The sequence below is a fragment of the Plectropomus leopardus genome, chromosome 24, assembly GCF_008729295.1.
Source record: "Plectropomus leopardus isolate mb chromosome 24, YSFRI_Pleo_2.0, whole genome shotgun sequence".
NCBI lineage: Eukaryota > Metazoa > Chordata > Actinopteri > Perciformes > Serranidae > Plectropomus > Plectropomus leopardus.
The window spans coordinates 8532228-8547512 of record NC_056486.1 but is presented as its reverse complement, the minus strand read 5'-3'; the positions used below and the strand labels follow the sequence as shown (position 1 = coordinate 8547512).

General features: G+C 37.2%; 1 protein-coding gene across 2 annotated transcripts; it reads left to right on the top strand.

Moving 5' to 3' along the window:
• The first annotated feature begins 2715 nt into the window (after positions 1–2715).
• Positions 2716–13416, top strand: rcbtb1 (regulator of chromosome condensation (RCC1) and BTB (POZ) domain containing protein 1). 2 transcript variants are annotated; one of them, XM_042513132.1, is made up of 14 exons: positions 2749–2807; positions 2899–2928; positions 5388–5673; positions 6222–6372; positions 6674–6840; positions 7736–7894; positions 8722–8829; positions 8904–9046; positions 9805–9868; positions 10332–10458; positions 10559–10685; positions 11455–11606; positions 11711–11841; positions 12489–13416. In XM_042513132.1, exons 2-14 carry the CDS (start codon positions 2912–2914, stop codon positions 12627–12629), a joined length of 1773 nt encoding a protein of 590 aa, XP_042369066.1. In that variant the 5' UTR covers positions 2749–2807; positions 2899–2911; the 3' UTR covers positions 12630–13416. The 2 variants fall into 2 exon arrangements, with proteins under 2 accessions (XP_042369067.1, XP_042369066.1); XM_042513133.1 differs by lacking the exon at positions 2899–2928 and having other exon boundaries at positions 2716–2807.
• The last annotated feature ends 1869 nt before the right edge of the window (positions 13417–15285 follow it).

Below are 15285 nucleotides of genomic sequence, written 5' to 3'. Positions count from 1 at the left end.
CCTGTCATTTGAGGTGTGTGTGTTTGTGTGTATGTGCATGTGTGAATGCGTGCATGTGTGCGTGTGTGTGCGTATGCTTGAGCCTTATTTGTTTCCCCAAAGTAATCATGTGATTAGCCATCAAAGTGCCAGTGTGCCCATTCTGCCATAGATTAAAAATACAGGGTGCGTTCAACAAAGCTGTAGCGTCTGTATGTTAGATAATGTTAAAAACAGCATGTTAACAGGCTGAAGGTGCCTTGAACAGAAAACACAAAGGGGGTCAAAAGAGCTCCTGTGCAAACTCTTGGCTTGTTGAGCGCAGTGTGGACTGTAATGGATGATCACAGACTTGAGAATTATAACCACATAAACATGAAATCCATAACTCCTGAAGAGGATTAAAACTTTATTTCACCCTTTGAAACCTGGATCACTTTTCTGGTTGTATTTGAACTTCTGAACGCTGAGCAAATTGGTGATATTTCTTTCAAAAACATGGGGAAAAAAGGCAAGTTGTCTAAGAAATGTCCAAGAAATTGCAAGAAATTAGTAGCTTGAAAAAATTATTTTTTTAAAAGGTAGGAAACATTTCCAGAGAGTGATATTTAAAATGGTCAAAATCTGATATTTAAAATTATTTTTATAGAATTATTATTATTTCTCAGCATTTTTTTCAGGTCATATCTATGTTCTGTGTTGTTGTTTTGTCCTTTTTTGGTTTTTGTGTGTGTGCATGTGTTTTGTTTGTTTGTTTTTTTACTTTTCTGATAAATAGTTGGATTTACTTTTTTTTGGCCAATGTTCAGGTAGTTTTCTTGTACTTTTTACAATTTCTTCCTAATTTCTGGGACATTTCTTCTTAATTTGCTCATCGCCGCTTCTTCCATGATTTTGAAATATATCAAGCCAGTCTGCCCAAGTTTTAAAGGGTTAAACTTGATCAGTTGTTAAATAAATATATATAAATAGTTCTGAAATTACATACAAAATCAGAATTTTTGAATGAGGATTAAAGTCAGATTTCTTTTTCTTTAATCCTTGATTTGAAAACTGGTCTTACAATAATATTGTTTTTTGAAGGGTTTCCTCCCTCAGTACACTATAATTTACCTTTTTTTTCTTATTGCTTTTTTAGGGGCTTTTTTTCTGAATATCTACAATATCCAGTCAACCAAATAATTATTTATAATTAACAAATATTTTCAAATTATTATCATTATTGTACAACTCGGACCAGATGTTGTTTCAAATGTACAAAAATGTTGCACAACCAAATTGGCTCTATACTTTTTCTTTATTTTTACAGTAATAGTAAACAAGTACAATTTTGGTTGATTTAAGTTTATTGTATTGTTTCTCCTCGACTCTGCTGATCAGTTACAGCCCTGTCCGATTCAAGGAAACTAAAAAGTTGCAATGTTTTTAGTTTCCTTGGTCCAATCTATGGATCTTTGTACTGTAACTGTTGTCATGGTGACAGTGAACAATATTTCTTTGCTGGAGAAATAATTTAGTTTCTTGGCTGAATTATTGATACTTAGTGATCTTATTTTCTTAACTTTTTGTTTCATCAATTACTTTTGATATGTTGTGGATCTTAGTCTTATATATGTATGACTATAATGCTAATATGCTGTAATATCAATGTGTGCAAACAATAAACAAATGGTGAATGAAAGCTCGGGTTTTAGTGTTGTTAAAATATGACTGTGCATAGTTTTCCTATATTTTTATACACAGGTTTTAACCCAAACCCCCTTATCGGGGTAAATTCTTGACAAAATAGATTCTTAAATTTTATGACATCAAATAATTGTTATCGTTTATAAATCAAGTAAAATGCAGACACTCAAAATCTGTACTTAAGTACAGTACTTAAGTAAATGTACTTTAATTTACTGACCACTAGTGGTAAAAGCACTCATGCCACCGTGTGAAAATACTCTTTTACAGGTGAACTGAAAATGTGACTTAAGTAAAAGTAAGAAAGTACAATCAGAAAAATGTACTCTAAGTGTAAGAAGTAAAAGTATCCAAATGCATAAATCTTAAAAAACAAACACATACACCAAAACCTTAAAATTATATATTTTTTAAAGGTGAAAGACAAAAACACCCAAAACTTGAAAATTATTTTAATAAAACACACCCATAAACTCTTTAAAAAATATATTTTTAATGACCCCAAATGCCTCAAAATAAAAGAACCTCAGCCAAAACTCTAAATTATAAAAAAAAGACAAAAAAAAAAAAAAAAAAAAAGCACACCCCGAAATTATTAATGATCAAAAAAGAAGAAACGATTAAAATGATTAAAAAAAAGGGGGAAAAAACACCTCCGGACATCTCAAAAATATTATTATTATTATTTTAAAAAGAACAACAACATTGAATGTTTTTCATTTGGAAATTCATTTTCTATCCATTGACAGATTGATTAATCAACCAATCATTACAGCTGTACTTGTATAAACTGTGAAGTATTTTTTTTTTTTTTTTTTTACAAAACATAATATTTTTACTCTTGTTATGCTCTGATGCAAATTATTTTTTTTCCTCTGAAATGTAGTGGGGTAAAAGTATAAGTGGGATGAAAATAAAACACTCAAGTAAAGTACAACTACCTCAAATTCATACTCAAGTACAGTTCTTGAGTAAATGTACATGTAAATGTACACCAGCTGTTCAACCAGTGGCCGGAGGGGGCAGCAATACGCCAATGCGTAGTCTGCTCTGCCGGAAATACTGCAGACGAAGAAGAAGAATTCAGACAGACTTCTATGAGGCAGCTTTTCTGTCAACACCGGGAAAACGATCTCAGTCCGGTAACTTTGTATCTTACTTTACATTTTGTTGACGAGGGTGTCCTTTCTGGTAGCGACATTGTAACGAATGTCTTTGTCTGTCTTTTCTCAGTTGACTTGTTGTCATGGAGCGATGCTTTAGGTAGGAAGAGCCCAGGAAAGCGCCTTATTTAGCCACTAGCTTCTTTTGTTTACCACACAGTAGCTTCAGTACCAGTTAGTTTACGACGCTGAAGTTAGCTTTCGATTCAGCAGGAGGCTTTCTTCTTTTCAGTAAAATGTTACTGTTTTGCATTTTCTCAAATAGAACAAAAGGTTTTAAAAAATTGAAACTGTGTTTTAAAAATATTCAGCCTCTCTGGAATAATCTATTTGATCTGTGTTAGAATAGAGTTGAAGACAGAGACCAGGTTTAGTGTTTTTGGTTGAAAAAAAATGCGGTGAAATCCACCCTTTTTGCGTTTTAACAAGTAAAATAAAGGTTTCACAAATCTGATATTGTCTTTTACAAACGCTTAAGCCGTTCTAGGATAATCTAGTTCAGATCTGACCTGTCAAAATGTAGTGGTTTTTGACAGAGAAATACAGTGCAGGTTGATCTACCTTTTAAGAAAGTTACCTTTTTTTCGCCTTTTCGCAAATAAAGTAAAGATTTCACACATCTGGAACAGTGTTTTAAATAATATTCAGGCTTTCTGGGACAATCTAGTCCAGATTTGACCTGTCGAGGTATAGTGGACTTTGATTTTGACTTGGTCTAATGTAGTTTTCGTACAAATAAAAAACAGCGAAACCTTTCCTTTTTGCGTTTTCACAAATAAAATAAACTTTCACATCATCTGAAACCGTGTTTTAAATAATATTCAGCCTCTGTAGGATAATCTTGTCCAGATCTGGCCTGTTTAGGTTTAGTGGATTTTTAATCTGATGTGTTGTAATGTGGTCTAGTCTTTAAATTAACAGTGGAATATTCCTTTCTTTTTTTGCTAATTCACAAATAAAAAAACAGTATATTAAATAATATTTATCATCTCTATGATAATCTACTCTAGGTTTGACTTGTCTAGGTATAGTGGGTTTTTTTTCTCTCTTTTTTTTTTTATCTGGACCAGGTCTAATGTAGACTATTATTTAAGCAGTGAATTTCTTTTTGCATTTTTACAAATAAAATAAAGGTTTCACAACTCTAAAAAACGTGTTAAATAATATTTTTGCCTCTGTGTGATAATCTAGTCCAGGTTTGACTTGTCTACTTAGAGTGGTTTTTATTCTGGACCTGGTCTAATGTAGTCAACATGAGCAAACAAGCAGTGTAATCGTCCGCTTTTTCACAAATATAATAAAGGTTTTAAAATGTGGAAGTGGGTTTCAGACAGCGTTGAGGCTTTACTTTAACTGTCTAACATGCTTTTACAACAGTAACAGATACAAAATGCAGAGGATTTGTCGATAATCAATGAAAGTTACTTTTCCTGTAAGGCTCCCCTTAACTGCTGAATCTGAAGCTGCGAATCGGAAGCGAACTTCGGCGTCGTACAGTAGCTTCAGCACCAGTTAGCTTACTGCTGTGCCTTGACAAATGGCTAAAATGATTTTTTTGTATAAATAGCCGAGTATGATAAGGTTGAGCTACCTAAGGTAGTTTTATCTCGCTGTCAGTGCTCTGTGGTGTGTTTTGGCCAGCTTTTATAGAGTAAACGCATTGCCGAGCTCCAATCAAAAATTTAGCAATTTTAAAGTTTCCCTGCTTGTAAGCTACAAGCTAGCATATCTAATATATGACTCATTTGCTTTTCTTAATCCTTGTGAGCCACGTTAATACGTCTGGTAGCGTTTTGTTATAATTTAAACACACAACAAAACTGTAAATGTGCTCAGCACTTTCTGATACGTATACTCTACAGTTAGGTCTGTCATAGGGAAGTCTATGACCCTAAATCACTATAGGTGACATGTGAAGACATGTTATATATGCCGAATTTAAGGGTGGCTTTGGTTAAGCAAAGTAATGAGTCATGGCTGCTGAACAAGTTACCTAACATTGGCCTTGAAGCAAGAATAATTTAAACTGATAGATTTTTCTGTTGAATCTTGTCTTTTTTAAATGCAAACAGGTATAAGAAGCATAAAGCTTTGCTAGTATAGATTTCTTGTGTTGCTTTGACTGCATGTCATGATTCATTTTCATGAGCTTAAACCAGGCATTAGGGCTGCACGATATGAGAGAAAATGCAATATGCGATAACACTGAATGTCGCAATAACGATATTACCTGCACTTAATGAACAGATATTGTTATAAGTGTGATAGTGATGCCTTTTTGCTGTGTTTAGTGTATTGTTAAAATACAACAAACTGCTATTTGAAATCAGAAATGAAAGAAAAACTATTTACAGGATTATTTTATTTAAAAAAATGTAACATTGAACTGACCACAAGAGCCAGCAATACAAAAATGTTTTTATCTGTGAAATAAGTCTTCTACTAGTTAATAAAGCCTCGTCTGTTAGTAGAATTTTTTTCATGTGTTATTTCTGTGAGTTGACACTTTTAAATAGAGAGTGGTTTCATGTCTCATCTCTCATCTTGTCCTCTCTGAAGTGTCAGCAGGGATGGTTCTAGTCCTTGCTCCCCACCTCCTCCAGCATCACCTCCTCACGCCCTCCCTTCTCCTCGTCAACCCCCTCCTATTCCTCCCTCCTCACCCCTGTCAGCCCTGACCGCTCCTCCTCGACAAGGAAGGCTTAGTTTTGTGGGCGCCATGGTGGACGTCAGTAAGTGGCCTCTGTTCTCTCTGCTGAGCGCTGAGGAACTGGCCACAATCCGACAGGCCTGTGTTTTTGGGACGTCCGCTAATGAAGCCATCTACATTACACATGCCAGTGAGGTGAGGAGTGTGTGAGGCATCAGTGTCTCCTGCCTCTTTGGAAAGTCTTCATCTGTCTCACATTTAAAGCTTTTAAAACAAATCAAATCTCTACCATAAAACACTGCAGGAAACATTGTTTTTATTCTCCATTCCTGACTGGGATGTAGGCACAAAACTTATCAGTACACCACTATAACACCACGTAATCACAAGTTACACAAGTCATGTGTCACACTTCATTGTGGTACGTGCACAGTAGTGCAGTAAGTCTTAGGCCACTTTAAACTTTGTTATTTTAGCAAGGTTATACTGATCATACATATTTATTTCTCACTCGTCTCTTTCGTAAAATATCACCAGAACATACAGAAAATACAACTTTGCTAAGACAACAAATCTATGATGGCCTAAGACTTGTGCACAGCACCTGCACATTTGTATGTAGTTTGTATCACATTGCATTATCAGATTTCTCTGTCCCTTCTTTTGCTTATTTGTTGTAAAGTTACTGGGAAAAAGAATACCTTTTGTGTGTTAAGATGTGTGTGTTTGTGTGTGTGATACAGGTATTTGGGTTTGGATTGAACAGCAGTAGCTGCCTCGGTACAGGAGACAGTCTGAGCACCATTGTGCCGAAGAAACTGGACATTTTGCGGGGGAAGAAGGTAGTGAGCCTGAGCTATGGAAGTGGGCCTCATGTCCTGTTGGCTACAGAGGGTAGGTACTAATTTATGCACACTGTAATAATCATTTAGTCTGTAAATCATCTGCTCATACCATGTTTTTCCTCTCACCTTTAACTTTCTCAAAGATAAGTGCTCCTATCAGATATAAATCAAAGGCATTGTATAATATTAAGGGTAAAACTGAATGCTGTTCTTTTAAGATAAGCAAGTAAATATGAATGACTAGTGCTTATTATACAGTTCAGCGTCCACAGTTCTTTATCTTAGAGTCTGGACTCACAAACCCTGCTGATTGAGACTTGTTGTGCAATCTTTGTGTTTGATTCTTGCAGATGGACAGTTGTATGCTTGGGGACACAATGGCTACAGTCAGCTGGGGAATGGGACGACCAACCAGGGACTGTCCCCGCTGCTGGTGAACACCAGCCCACAGAACAAGAGGGTGAAAGAAGTGGCGTGTGGCTCGCACCACTCCATGGCTCTGACTCAGGATGGAGAGGTAGTTGTTGTTTTCATAACTCTACAACATTCACCAGCATGTTGATGTCGAGCTAAAATTACTTTTCTTGTCAATGGGGTCTGGTGGCTGTGAAGAGAGCGTAGATCGGAAGCTAAAGCGAAATTAACGGCTTCCCCGTCAAAATGGCAGTCTTGCAGAAAGGTTAAGCACTAAAAATACTCTCAATATAGCGTACATTTAAACTAATATTGATGTTTTTAGGGGAGACTTTTTTAGGAGGCTAAAATACATTCTGTTGCAGTATGTTGCTTAGTTTCTGTGTTGGACTAGGTTTGGCCGTGCACACTGACATCTACTGTATGTGACACACAGAACCTCATACAACCACACTTCAGAGAAACTAAACTATCCCTTAAAACATTTGTATGGGTTTGTGATAGATGTTGGCATTCCCATGTGAGTTTTAGTACAGCATAGTTGGCCACATAATTTAATTAAAGAAAAGCTATATTTTTTTTCATAAAGCAGGGACAGCACATTTACAGGTATTGATATGTTTGTATTTAATGTTCAGGTACAGATAGGTCACTTGAACACCTTGACGTAGCCACCTCCAGCTCTGCTAGTGTCACACTAAGCAGCTTATTTTTAACCCCAGGGCCTTAAACCTAATTAAGCCGTGTGTGTGGCAAGCTGGAAAGGCGGTTGCAAGTTAAATAATATCAGCTGTAAAGAAGGGTTTCACAGTGTTATGTATATGTTAATCATGTATGTGAAATTGTCTTGTCTCGTTGAAAGTACTTAAATCCAAAATCCATGCATGCATGTTTAAACATGACATAATAATTGTGAAACAGAGGAATTCGTCTTCCCTAAACTTTACCATTACATGTTTTTGTATCCCTGGTCCTGATCTGCCTCCCCGCCCCCCCAGGTCTTTGCATGGGGTTACAATAACTGTGGCCAGATTGGCTCAGGCTCCACAGCCAACCAGCCCTACCCCAGGAAGGTGACTGGGTGCCTGCAGAGCAAGACTGTGGTGGGAATCACATGTGGACAGACCTCCTCGATGGCTCTGATCGACAATGGAGAGGTGAAGTTGGCATGTTATCTTAAAGTCTGGGTCAAGTAAAAACAAATGTGTAATGAGTCTAACCACCCAGCCAAATTTGGAGTGTTAAAAAATAGGTTTGGAAGACATGTTTTCTTGAAAAGAATTTTGGCAGGTTTTTTTTTTTATTATTTTGGTGCTTTTTCAAAAGGTAGCTTTTTTATTTTATTTTTAAATTTTAATTTTTAAATTTGTTTTTCTTTTTCTCTAAAAGTTTTGGCAATTTTTTTTTTCTCTAAAACTTTTTGGTGATTTATTTTTCTTCTTAAAAGTTTGGTGATCTTTTTTTCATTTAAACATTTTGGTGACTTTTTTTTTTCTTTTTTTTTTTTAAGATACATGCCTTCCAAAACTGCGGGTTTGCCAAAATTTGGAAAGGCATGTTTTCTTCAAAAATTGTCAGAATGACACCATTTATCTTAGTCAGAAACTGTAAAAACATAAATTATTGCATTTTTAAGTTTCCAAGGGCTCTTCAACACATCATGTGGGACAAACGCTCCATGCACTTTCACCGAGTCATTCAGGGAGGCTCAAGGGTAAACATCTCTCGCTCTAGGGAGGGTAAAAAAAAAACAGCAACACCCCTCCATTGATAAACAAAGAACAGTCCCTTAGGTCTAACCAAAAAGCTAACCTAAAAGCTCTGTGCTGCAAATTCACTGCACTTAGAAATAAAGCGTGTTTCACAAGCTTAACATGGCAACAAGTCACTTGCGGTCCATTCAGAATAGACTTGTTACCCGCTTGTGGGCCGTGACCCACACGTTTGGAACCACTTTGTAATTGTATTGTTTCTGTTCATCCAGGTTTATGGCTGGGGCTACAACGGTAACGGGCAGCTTGGTATAGGAAACAATGGAAACCAGCTGACACCCTGCCGCCTTGCTGCACTCCAAGGGCTGTGTATTCAACAGGTAAGACAACAAGCCAGGCCAGGGTTGGTCCTCGTCTCTCTGCGTGACTCACTCATGACTCAGGTGTTTTTCAGATCGTAGCGGGCTACAGTCACTGCCTGGCTCTGACAGATGAAGGGCTGCTGTACGCCTGGGGAGCAAACACCTACGGTCAGCTGGGAACCGGCAACAAGAGCAACCACCTCAGCCCAGTGCAGATCATGGCTGACAAAGAGAGGTAAGGGGAGAAGGAGGGTCTGATATCTTGTGTTTGGAGAATCGATGGGGACATTCTTCCCATCCTGTTAAGACTTCCGCTTCCTGAACTCATTTCCAGCCTCTGTACCTCAACTTCCTGCTGGCATGCATCCCAAATCTCTTAAATTGCATCAACATTTCCCTCACTTAAGTCTTGTCCTTGTGTCAAGTCAAGTCAGTTTTATTTATAAAGCCCATTAAGTCATTGAACTTTATCATTGAAAGTTTTGGAAGAAATCATGGAAATGTGCTGTGTGTAATAAATTAGATTACATTAATGTAACATAATGTTGAATATATTTTCTGTAGCTGACGATGCATCGTAGCTTTAATATGTGTCGACATGCAATGTTTTGGTAATGTGCCTTCCAAATCCACAGACTCGTGGGTTTGAAAGACATGTTGTCTCTAAAGAAACTTGGCAATTATTTTTTTCTTTAAATTATTTTGGGATTTTTTTTCCATACATTTTTTGTTTATTTCTTAATAGAAAACTTTTTAAAAAACCGTGCCGCTTTTTATAGAAAATGAAAAAAAGGCAGGTTTTTTTTCTCTTTTCTTAAAAATTAAAAATGTATTTTTAAAGAAACCAGTGGGTTTGAAAAGCATGTTTTTTTTTCTTCTTAAAAAAAGGTGGTCGTTCTTATTTTTTGGGATGCATCTGAGGTCTAATGTAGTTGTAAGTACATTTTTAAAAATGAAAATATGCACATTTGTTAACATATTTCTTGTTAACAGGATTGTAGAGGTTGCAGCATGCCATTCAACACACACTTCAGCCGCCAAGACCCAAAGTGGGCAGGTGGGTGAACATGTAGTTCATCTTGTCTTCAGTGTCATCACTGTTTTTCTGATGTTGACCTGGGACTTTCATCAAGTCAGTGCTATTCTGATTTTTTTCTTACAAATTTTGGGTGTTTTATTTTCATGTTTTTAAAACGCATGTTTTCTTTAGAAATTGTCAAAATTACCAGGAACAAAGTGATCATAGCCAGAAACTGTAAAAGCAGAAATTATCATTGGATTTGTAATTTTACGAGGGTCCTTGAAAACATCAGTGGATGTTAATATTTTGTTTGCATAGAGTTTGAATCTCATATTTTGAAAAACTCCAGGCAAGTGGGGCAAGAGCAAAAAATATTTTGGGTCCTTGAGAAGTTAAAGAAAGTTTTAAAATGTTGTCCATGACAGTGTGTGGGAACCCTGATCTCAGTAATCCATGATATCGACACAGAATTGCCTCTGAATTATTGTTTGTCCTCAAGGTGTACATGTGGGGTCAGTGTCGAGGCCAATCCATCGTCATGCCACACCTCACGCACTTCATGAACACGGATGATGTCTTCGCATGCTTCGCCACGCCATCCGTCATGTGGAGGCTCATGTCTATGGGTGAGAGCGAATCAGAGAAGATGCTATCCTCAACCTTTTTTTGGTAAACTTTTAAATCTGTTTTTTAAATCATAATTACTGTATTCTGCTTTATTTCTAGAACATGATGACTTCCTGACTGTTGCCGAGGCTCTGAGGAAAGAGTTTGACAGTCCAGAGACGGCTGACCTTAAATTCAGCGTCGACGGCAAATGCATCCACGTTCACAAAGCTGTGCTGAAGATCAGGTGCGTCTGTCCATGTGCATGTAAAGCAAAGATATTACAAAAATGCAATAATCAGGGTTCGTACGGTCATGAAAAACCCAGAAAGGTTATGAAAATTAACAAACAAATTTTCAAGGCATGCAAAAGTCATGGAATAAGTAAAAAAAATAATTTAAAATTTGGGGAGTCATTGAATTTTTAACCCTTTGAAACCTGAGTAAACTGGGTCGATTTTTTTCAAAAATGGGAAAAAGGCAACAAGCAACTTATGAGAGGAAAAATCCCCAAAAAATGCCACAAATTAGTAAAAAGTAAGAAAATCACTCAGCGCTCAAAACATCTGTAAGAGTCTGAACGCAGCACAAGACAATCGATGTCGTTCCAGCTTTTAAAGGATCAAAAATCATGAAAAGGTTTGGCAAAGTCATGGAATTTTGTTTTGTGTAATGAAATTTGTAAAGTAATCCTCTGTTGATAATCTTCCATGTAATGTAACATGATGGAAATGATGTGCAGTGATGTGGCGTTTTGTTCACCGTCACGTACATTTCTCCATTTGCTCCCCGTGTCCCGTCTGTCCTTGTATGTTATCATATATGTCAGCTAACTTAAAGTAAGTCTGAATCCGATATGCTTGGAAAACACCTGTCAAGTGGGGCAATAAAAAATTGTCATGGGTCCTTGAAAAGCTATGGAAAAGTTTTGAAATGTCCCTGAAAATGTGTGGGAACCCTGAGTCATGCTAAATTATTGAACGTTAACAATTGATGGTGTTTTGTTCTTTGAGTAGGTGTGAGCACTTCCGCTCCATGTTTCGCTCCCAGTGGACGGAGGATCAGCAGGATGTGATCGAGATTGGCCAGTTCTCATACCCCGTCTACAGATCCTTTCTGCAGTTTCTCTACACAGACACTGTCGACCTGCCGCCTGAGGATGCCATCGGTTAGCACACATACAGTGGTCAAATACTACGTTTTCTCAGTTGTCTAGTTTGTAATTGGATCTATTTCTCCCTTCCCCTATGTGTGTTTGTGTGTTGGCTGCAGGTCTGTTGGACCTGGCCACGTCTTACTGTGAAAACCGCCTGAAACGTCTGTGTCAGCAGATCATCAAGAGAGGAATCACGGTAGAAAACGCCTTCACCCTGCTGTCTGCAGCCATACGATATGATGCAGAGGTACAGTATACTCAGCAGACTGCAACACTGTGCCACCACGTAAAGGTGTAATAGTTCATTTTATGTGTTTCCAGGTGTTTAGTGTAATTTTTCCTTGATTGCTGATAACAGCAGTTCTCTCTGGTGTCTCTGACGATTATTTGGGGATGTGTTTGTGTAATCCTCGTCAGAGAAATGTTCAGTGCAAAGGCAGAGTTGTCTCAGTCTTGCAGGTGAAGTGTTGTGTTGTGTGTTGATGTCTATATTTAGTGTAACTGGCCACAGCAGTTTTCATTTCTTTCTTTGAAAAGCCCAGAAAAACACAAGCATGTGAAATATTTAGAAACGTGAAGTTTTGTTTACTAATTTTGAGTTTTGGTTGGGTTTTTTTTTTTTTAATCATTTTCGTTTTTTCTTTTTTTTTTATGTTTTGTACTAGGATGTTTTTTGCCTTTAAAAAAATAATTTGGGTGTTATGGTGTTTTTAGTTTTATTAGATTTGTTTGTTTTGTTCTTTTGAACTTTTTTTTTGGGTAGGACTTGCAGGACTTTTATTTGTAACAGGGTGCTATTAGTACTTTTACTAAAGTAAAGGATCTGAATACTTCTACCACTGTAAATTACATTTTGCATATTCTTATCCTACCTCATATCATTTCTTTTTCTAGGACCTCGAAGTGTTTTGTTTTCGGTTTTGTGTAAACCATCTGACTCAGGTGACTCAGACTGGAGCCTTCTGGCAGGTGGACGGGGCGATGCTCAAGGAGTTTATCAGCAGAGCAAGCCGCTGCGGAGCCTTCAAGAACTGAGCGGGACTCTTACAATTTATAAAATCTATTTGGACCAAGTGGATATGCCTGTGTGACTCTGCTGCAAAAGCTTCAGGTTGGATCACATTCCTTAGATAAAGCTTTATGTTGATTTACATAGGCTGAGGCACTTGTTGGCATATTTGCAGCACATGGACTTTTTTTTTAAGCAGCGTTATCGGTGATCGGAAGTTTGGCCAATTCCTGTGGAAGTCATTCGACAAAGTCATGGCGCCTTTTTCTGTCACACTGCGTTGTAGTCTTTACATGCTGAATGTATACTTGAATTTTTGTTTCTTATTTGAGCCAGTGCTGACAGGTTCTGACGGGTCCTCCTTTACTGCTGGAAAAGTTCATATGGGAGACCAGAAACCTGGAGGGAGTCGGAAACTAGTTTAGATGTCTGAGTCTTTGGGGGCCTGAAAGAGATTTTTATTTGGAAAGCTTTGATAACTGAGTTGCACTGGCCAGCACATAAGTACCCTTGTACTTAAACACATCTGTGAGTTAGATCTGCTTTCCATTTCTTTGTGTTCTGGCAATAGAAGCTCCTGGATGTGTTTAACCTCATTGTTCTCTTAGCTGATATTCTGCACATCAGTGATACTCAACTTACAGCCCATACACCAAAACTGGCACCTGATAGGGTGCCGGGTGCCCCCCCCAACCATTTTTTAATTCACTACGATAATAAAGTGATCACAGTAGGGATTGTTTTTTTAGTGTTACATCAGGTGCCAGAATGCTTAAAACAGCATCAAAAAAGAGTTTTTTTTATCAAGAAAGGGACCAGTGGAGGATCCCCTGCAAGCCCCTAATGTCCTAAAACTCAAGTCCTCAAATCATAGAAATGTCTTAAAGTCCAAGAAGTTTCCTGAATTCGTACAAACGTCCCAGAATCCAAGAAACTTTTTAAACTCCCAGAACCCTCCTACAATGTTAAAATCATCCTAAAATCCTAGAAATGTCCTAAAATCCTAGAAAGACTAATGGGTCTGCTGTGTCTGTCCCCTGGCCTGCTGTTATTTTACAAAAGCGTCCCCTATAGTAAAGCAAGTTGAGTATCACTGATGTCCATTTTTGAAGTTCAAAGTTATTGTGGGATTTTTTTTTTTACTCAAGTTTGTTTTCTTTTGTATGTTCATTCTTCTTGACTTAAATTCTCACTCTGTTGCACCTTAAGAAATGATAGTTGCTAATTAAACAGTATTTGTTCAGATTATTTCAACGCTTTGGAAGGGAAGACTATAAAAAAACTAAGCTAGCGACAGTTAACATTTTAGGCACTGTTACATCTCTAGCAGCTCTTTTACCTCCCTTTGCAAGTGTAAAAGTTGCATAATGTATCTGAGGCAGGTGGTAAGACTCTTTATGTAAACTTATATATCTTATTACACTGGGACCTTCAACATACTGACCCAAGGTAACTGTCCATCTGTTTGCTAATGTTATAGGGGCAAAGAAACAAACTGGCTACGCAGCAAACTCGGTAAGACCAAAATTACTCTTTTAATATTACAGTGGGAATTTATCACACTTTCTGATGGAGAAAACGCACAAGGCACTGCAAGCTAAAGCAGTATGAACACTGTTCATGTTTTTTATACTCTGTTATCGTTGGCCTGTGATGACCAAAACCTGCCTGCAGTTCCTTGTTATTTTATTATGCATCACGGGGTGTTGTGGAGAGACAACTGTTATTGAGTAGGTCGTCTGGCAGCCGGTCAGTTTCTGTTTCCTCTGTTAGCTTTCTATTTCTTGATGCTTGATGGAACCATTTTAGTTTCTTTTTATTATCAATGCAGCTTCATTCGGGTTAGAAAACCATGACAGATTCACTGAGGTAGGTTTCTGTGGAAGATAATGTTTTATTGAACTGAGGAGAAGGTTTACAGTCTTGTTTCATAGGCAAAGCAAACTAGAAAATATAGTTTTTTGCATCCTGTATTACGACAAAAGTATAATTTTATTGTGCTTTGTTTTACTTTGGTTTGCAAAGGACAGCTTTTTAAAACTGGTAATTTGGTTTAAATTCAGTTCCTCGCACAATTTTGAGGTGATCAGCATTAAAATATTAGGAATTATATAGCTGTTTTTTTCTGCTGTTACATAACTGACATGTTTTTTTATATTTAGTAATGGAATTACATGTTTATGTGAAAAAATAAATAACTCAAAAATCAGCTTTGTTTCCCTAAAATGGATATTTTGCACTAAGGTAGACATACATACTCCTCGCCATGAAATTAGACTTGAAACATTAATGTTAAAATCGTGTCATGTTTCTTGTTAGAGACATTTCTTGCAAGCCTTTTTTAATTTCCCTTTTTTGGGGGCATCACTTGAATGCATCCCCTGCCCTGGCATGTCAGGATCCCCTCGTTAAAGGCAGGTGTGTGAAAAGAGTCAGAGGGGAAGACACTGAAGAGGATACAGTGTTCAACTATCATGTTTTTCATCAAATCTCAGTTTTATTGTTTGATAAATATGTTTTTTTCTCCCTTATTTATTTAAACTTTGTTTTAAAAAGGCTTGTTTTATTTTAGGGTCATTTAATTTTGTTTCAGTGTGATAAATCAGCTCAGCATAACAGCAACTCTCCTAACATCCTACAGTTGATCAACAGGACTCAAGATTATCAAACAAAAACGGTGAG

Excerpts from the sequence above, each read along its gene's own strand:
- rcbtb1 (XM_042513132.1), top strand. Across the intron at positions 8,830-8,903 it reads AAGGGCTGTGTATTCAACAG|ATCGTAGCGGGCTACAGTCA; the intron begins GTAAGACAACAA and ends GGTGTTTTTCAG. Across the intron at positions 10,459-10,558 it reads GTGGAGGCTCATGTCTATGG|AACATGATGACTTCCTGACT; the intron begins GTGAGAGCGAAT and ends CTTTATTTCTAG.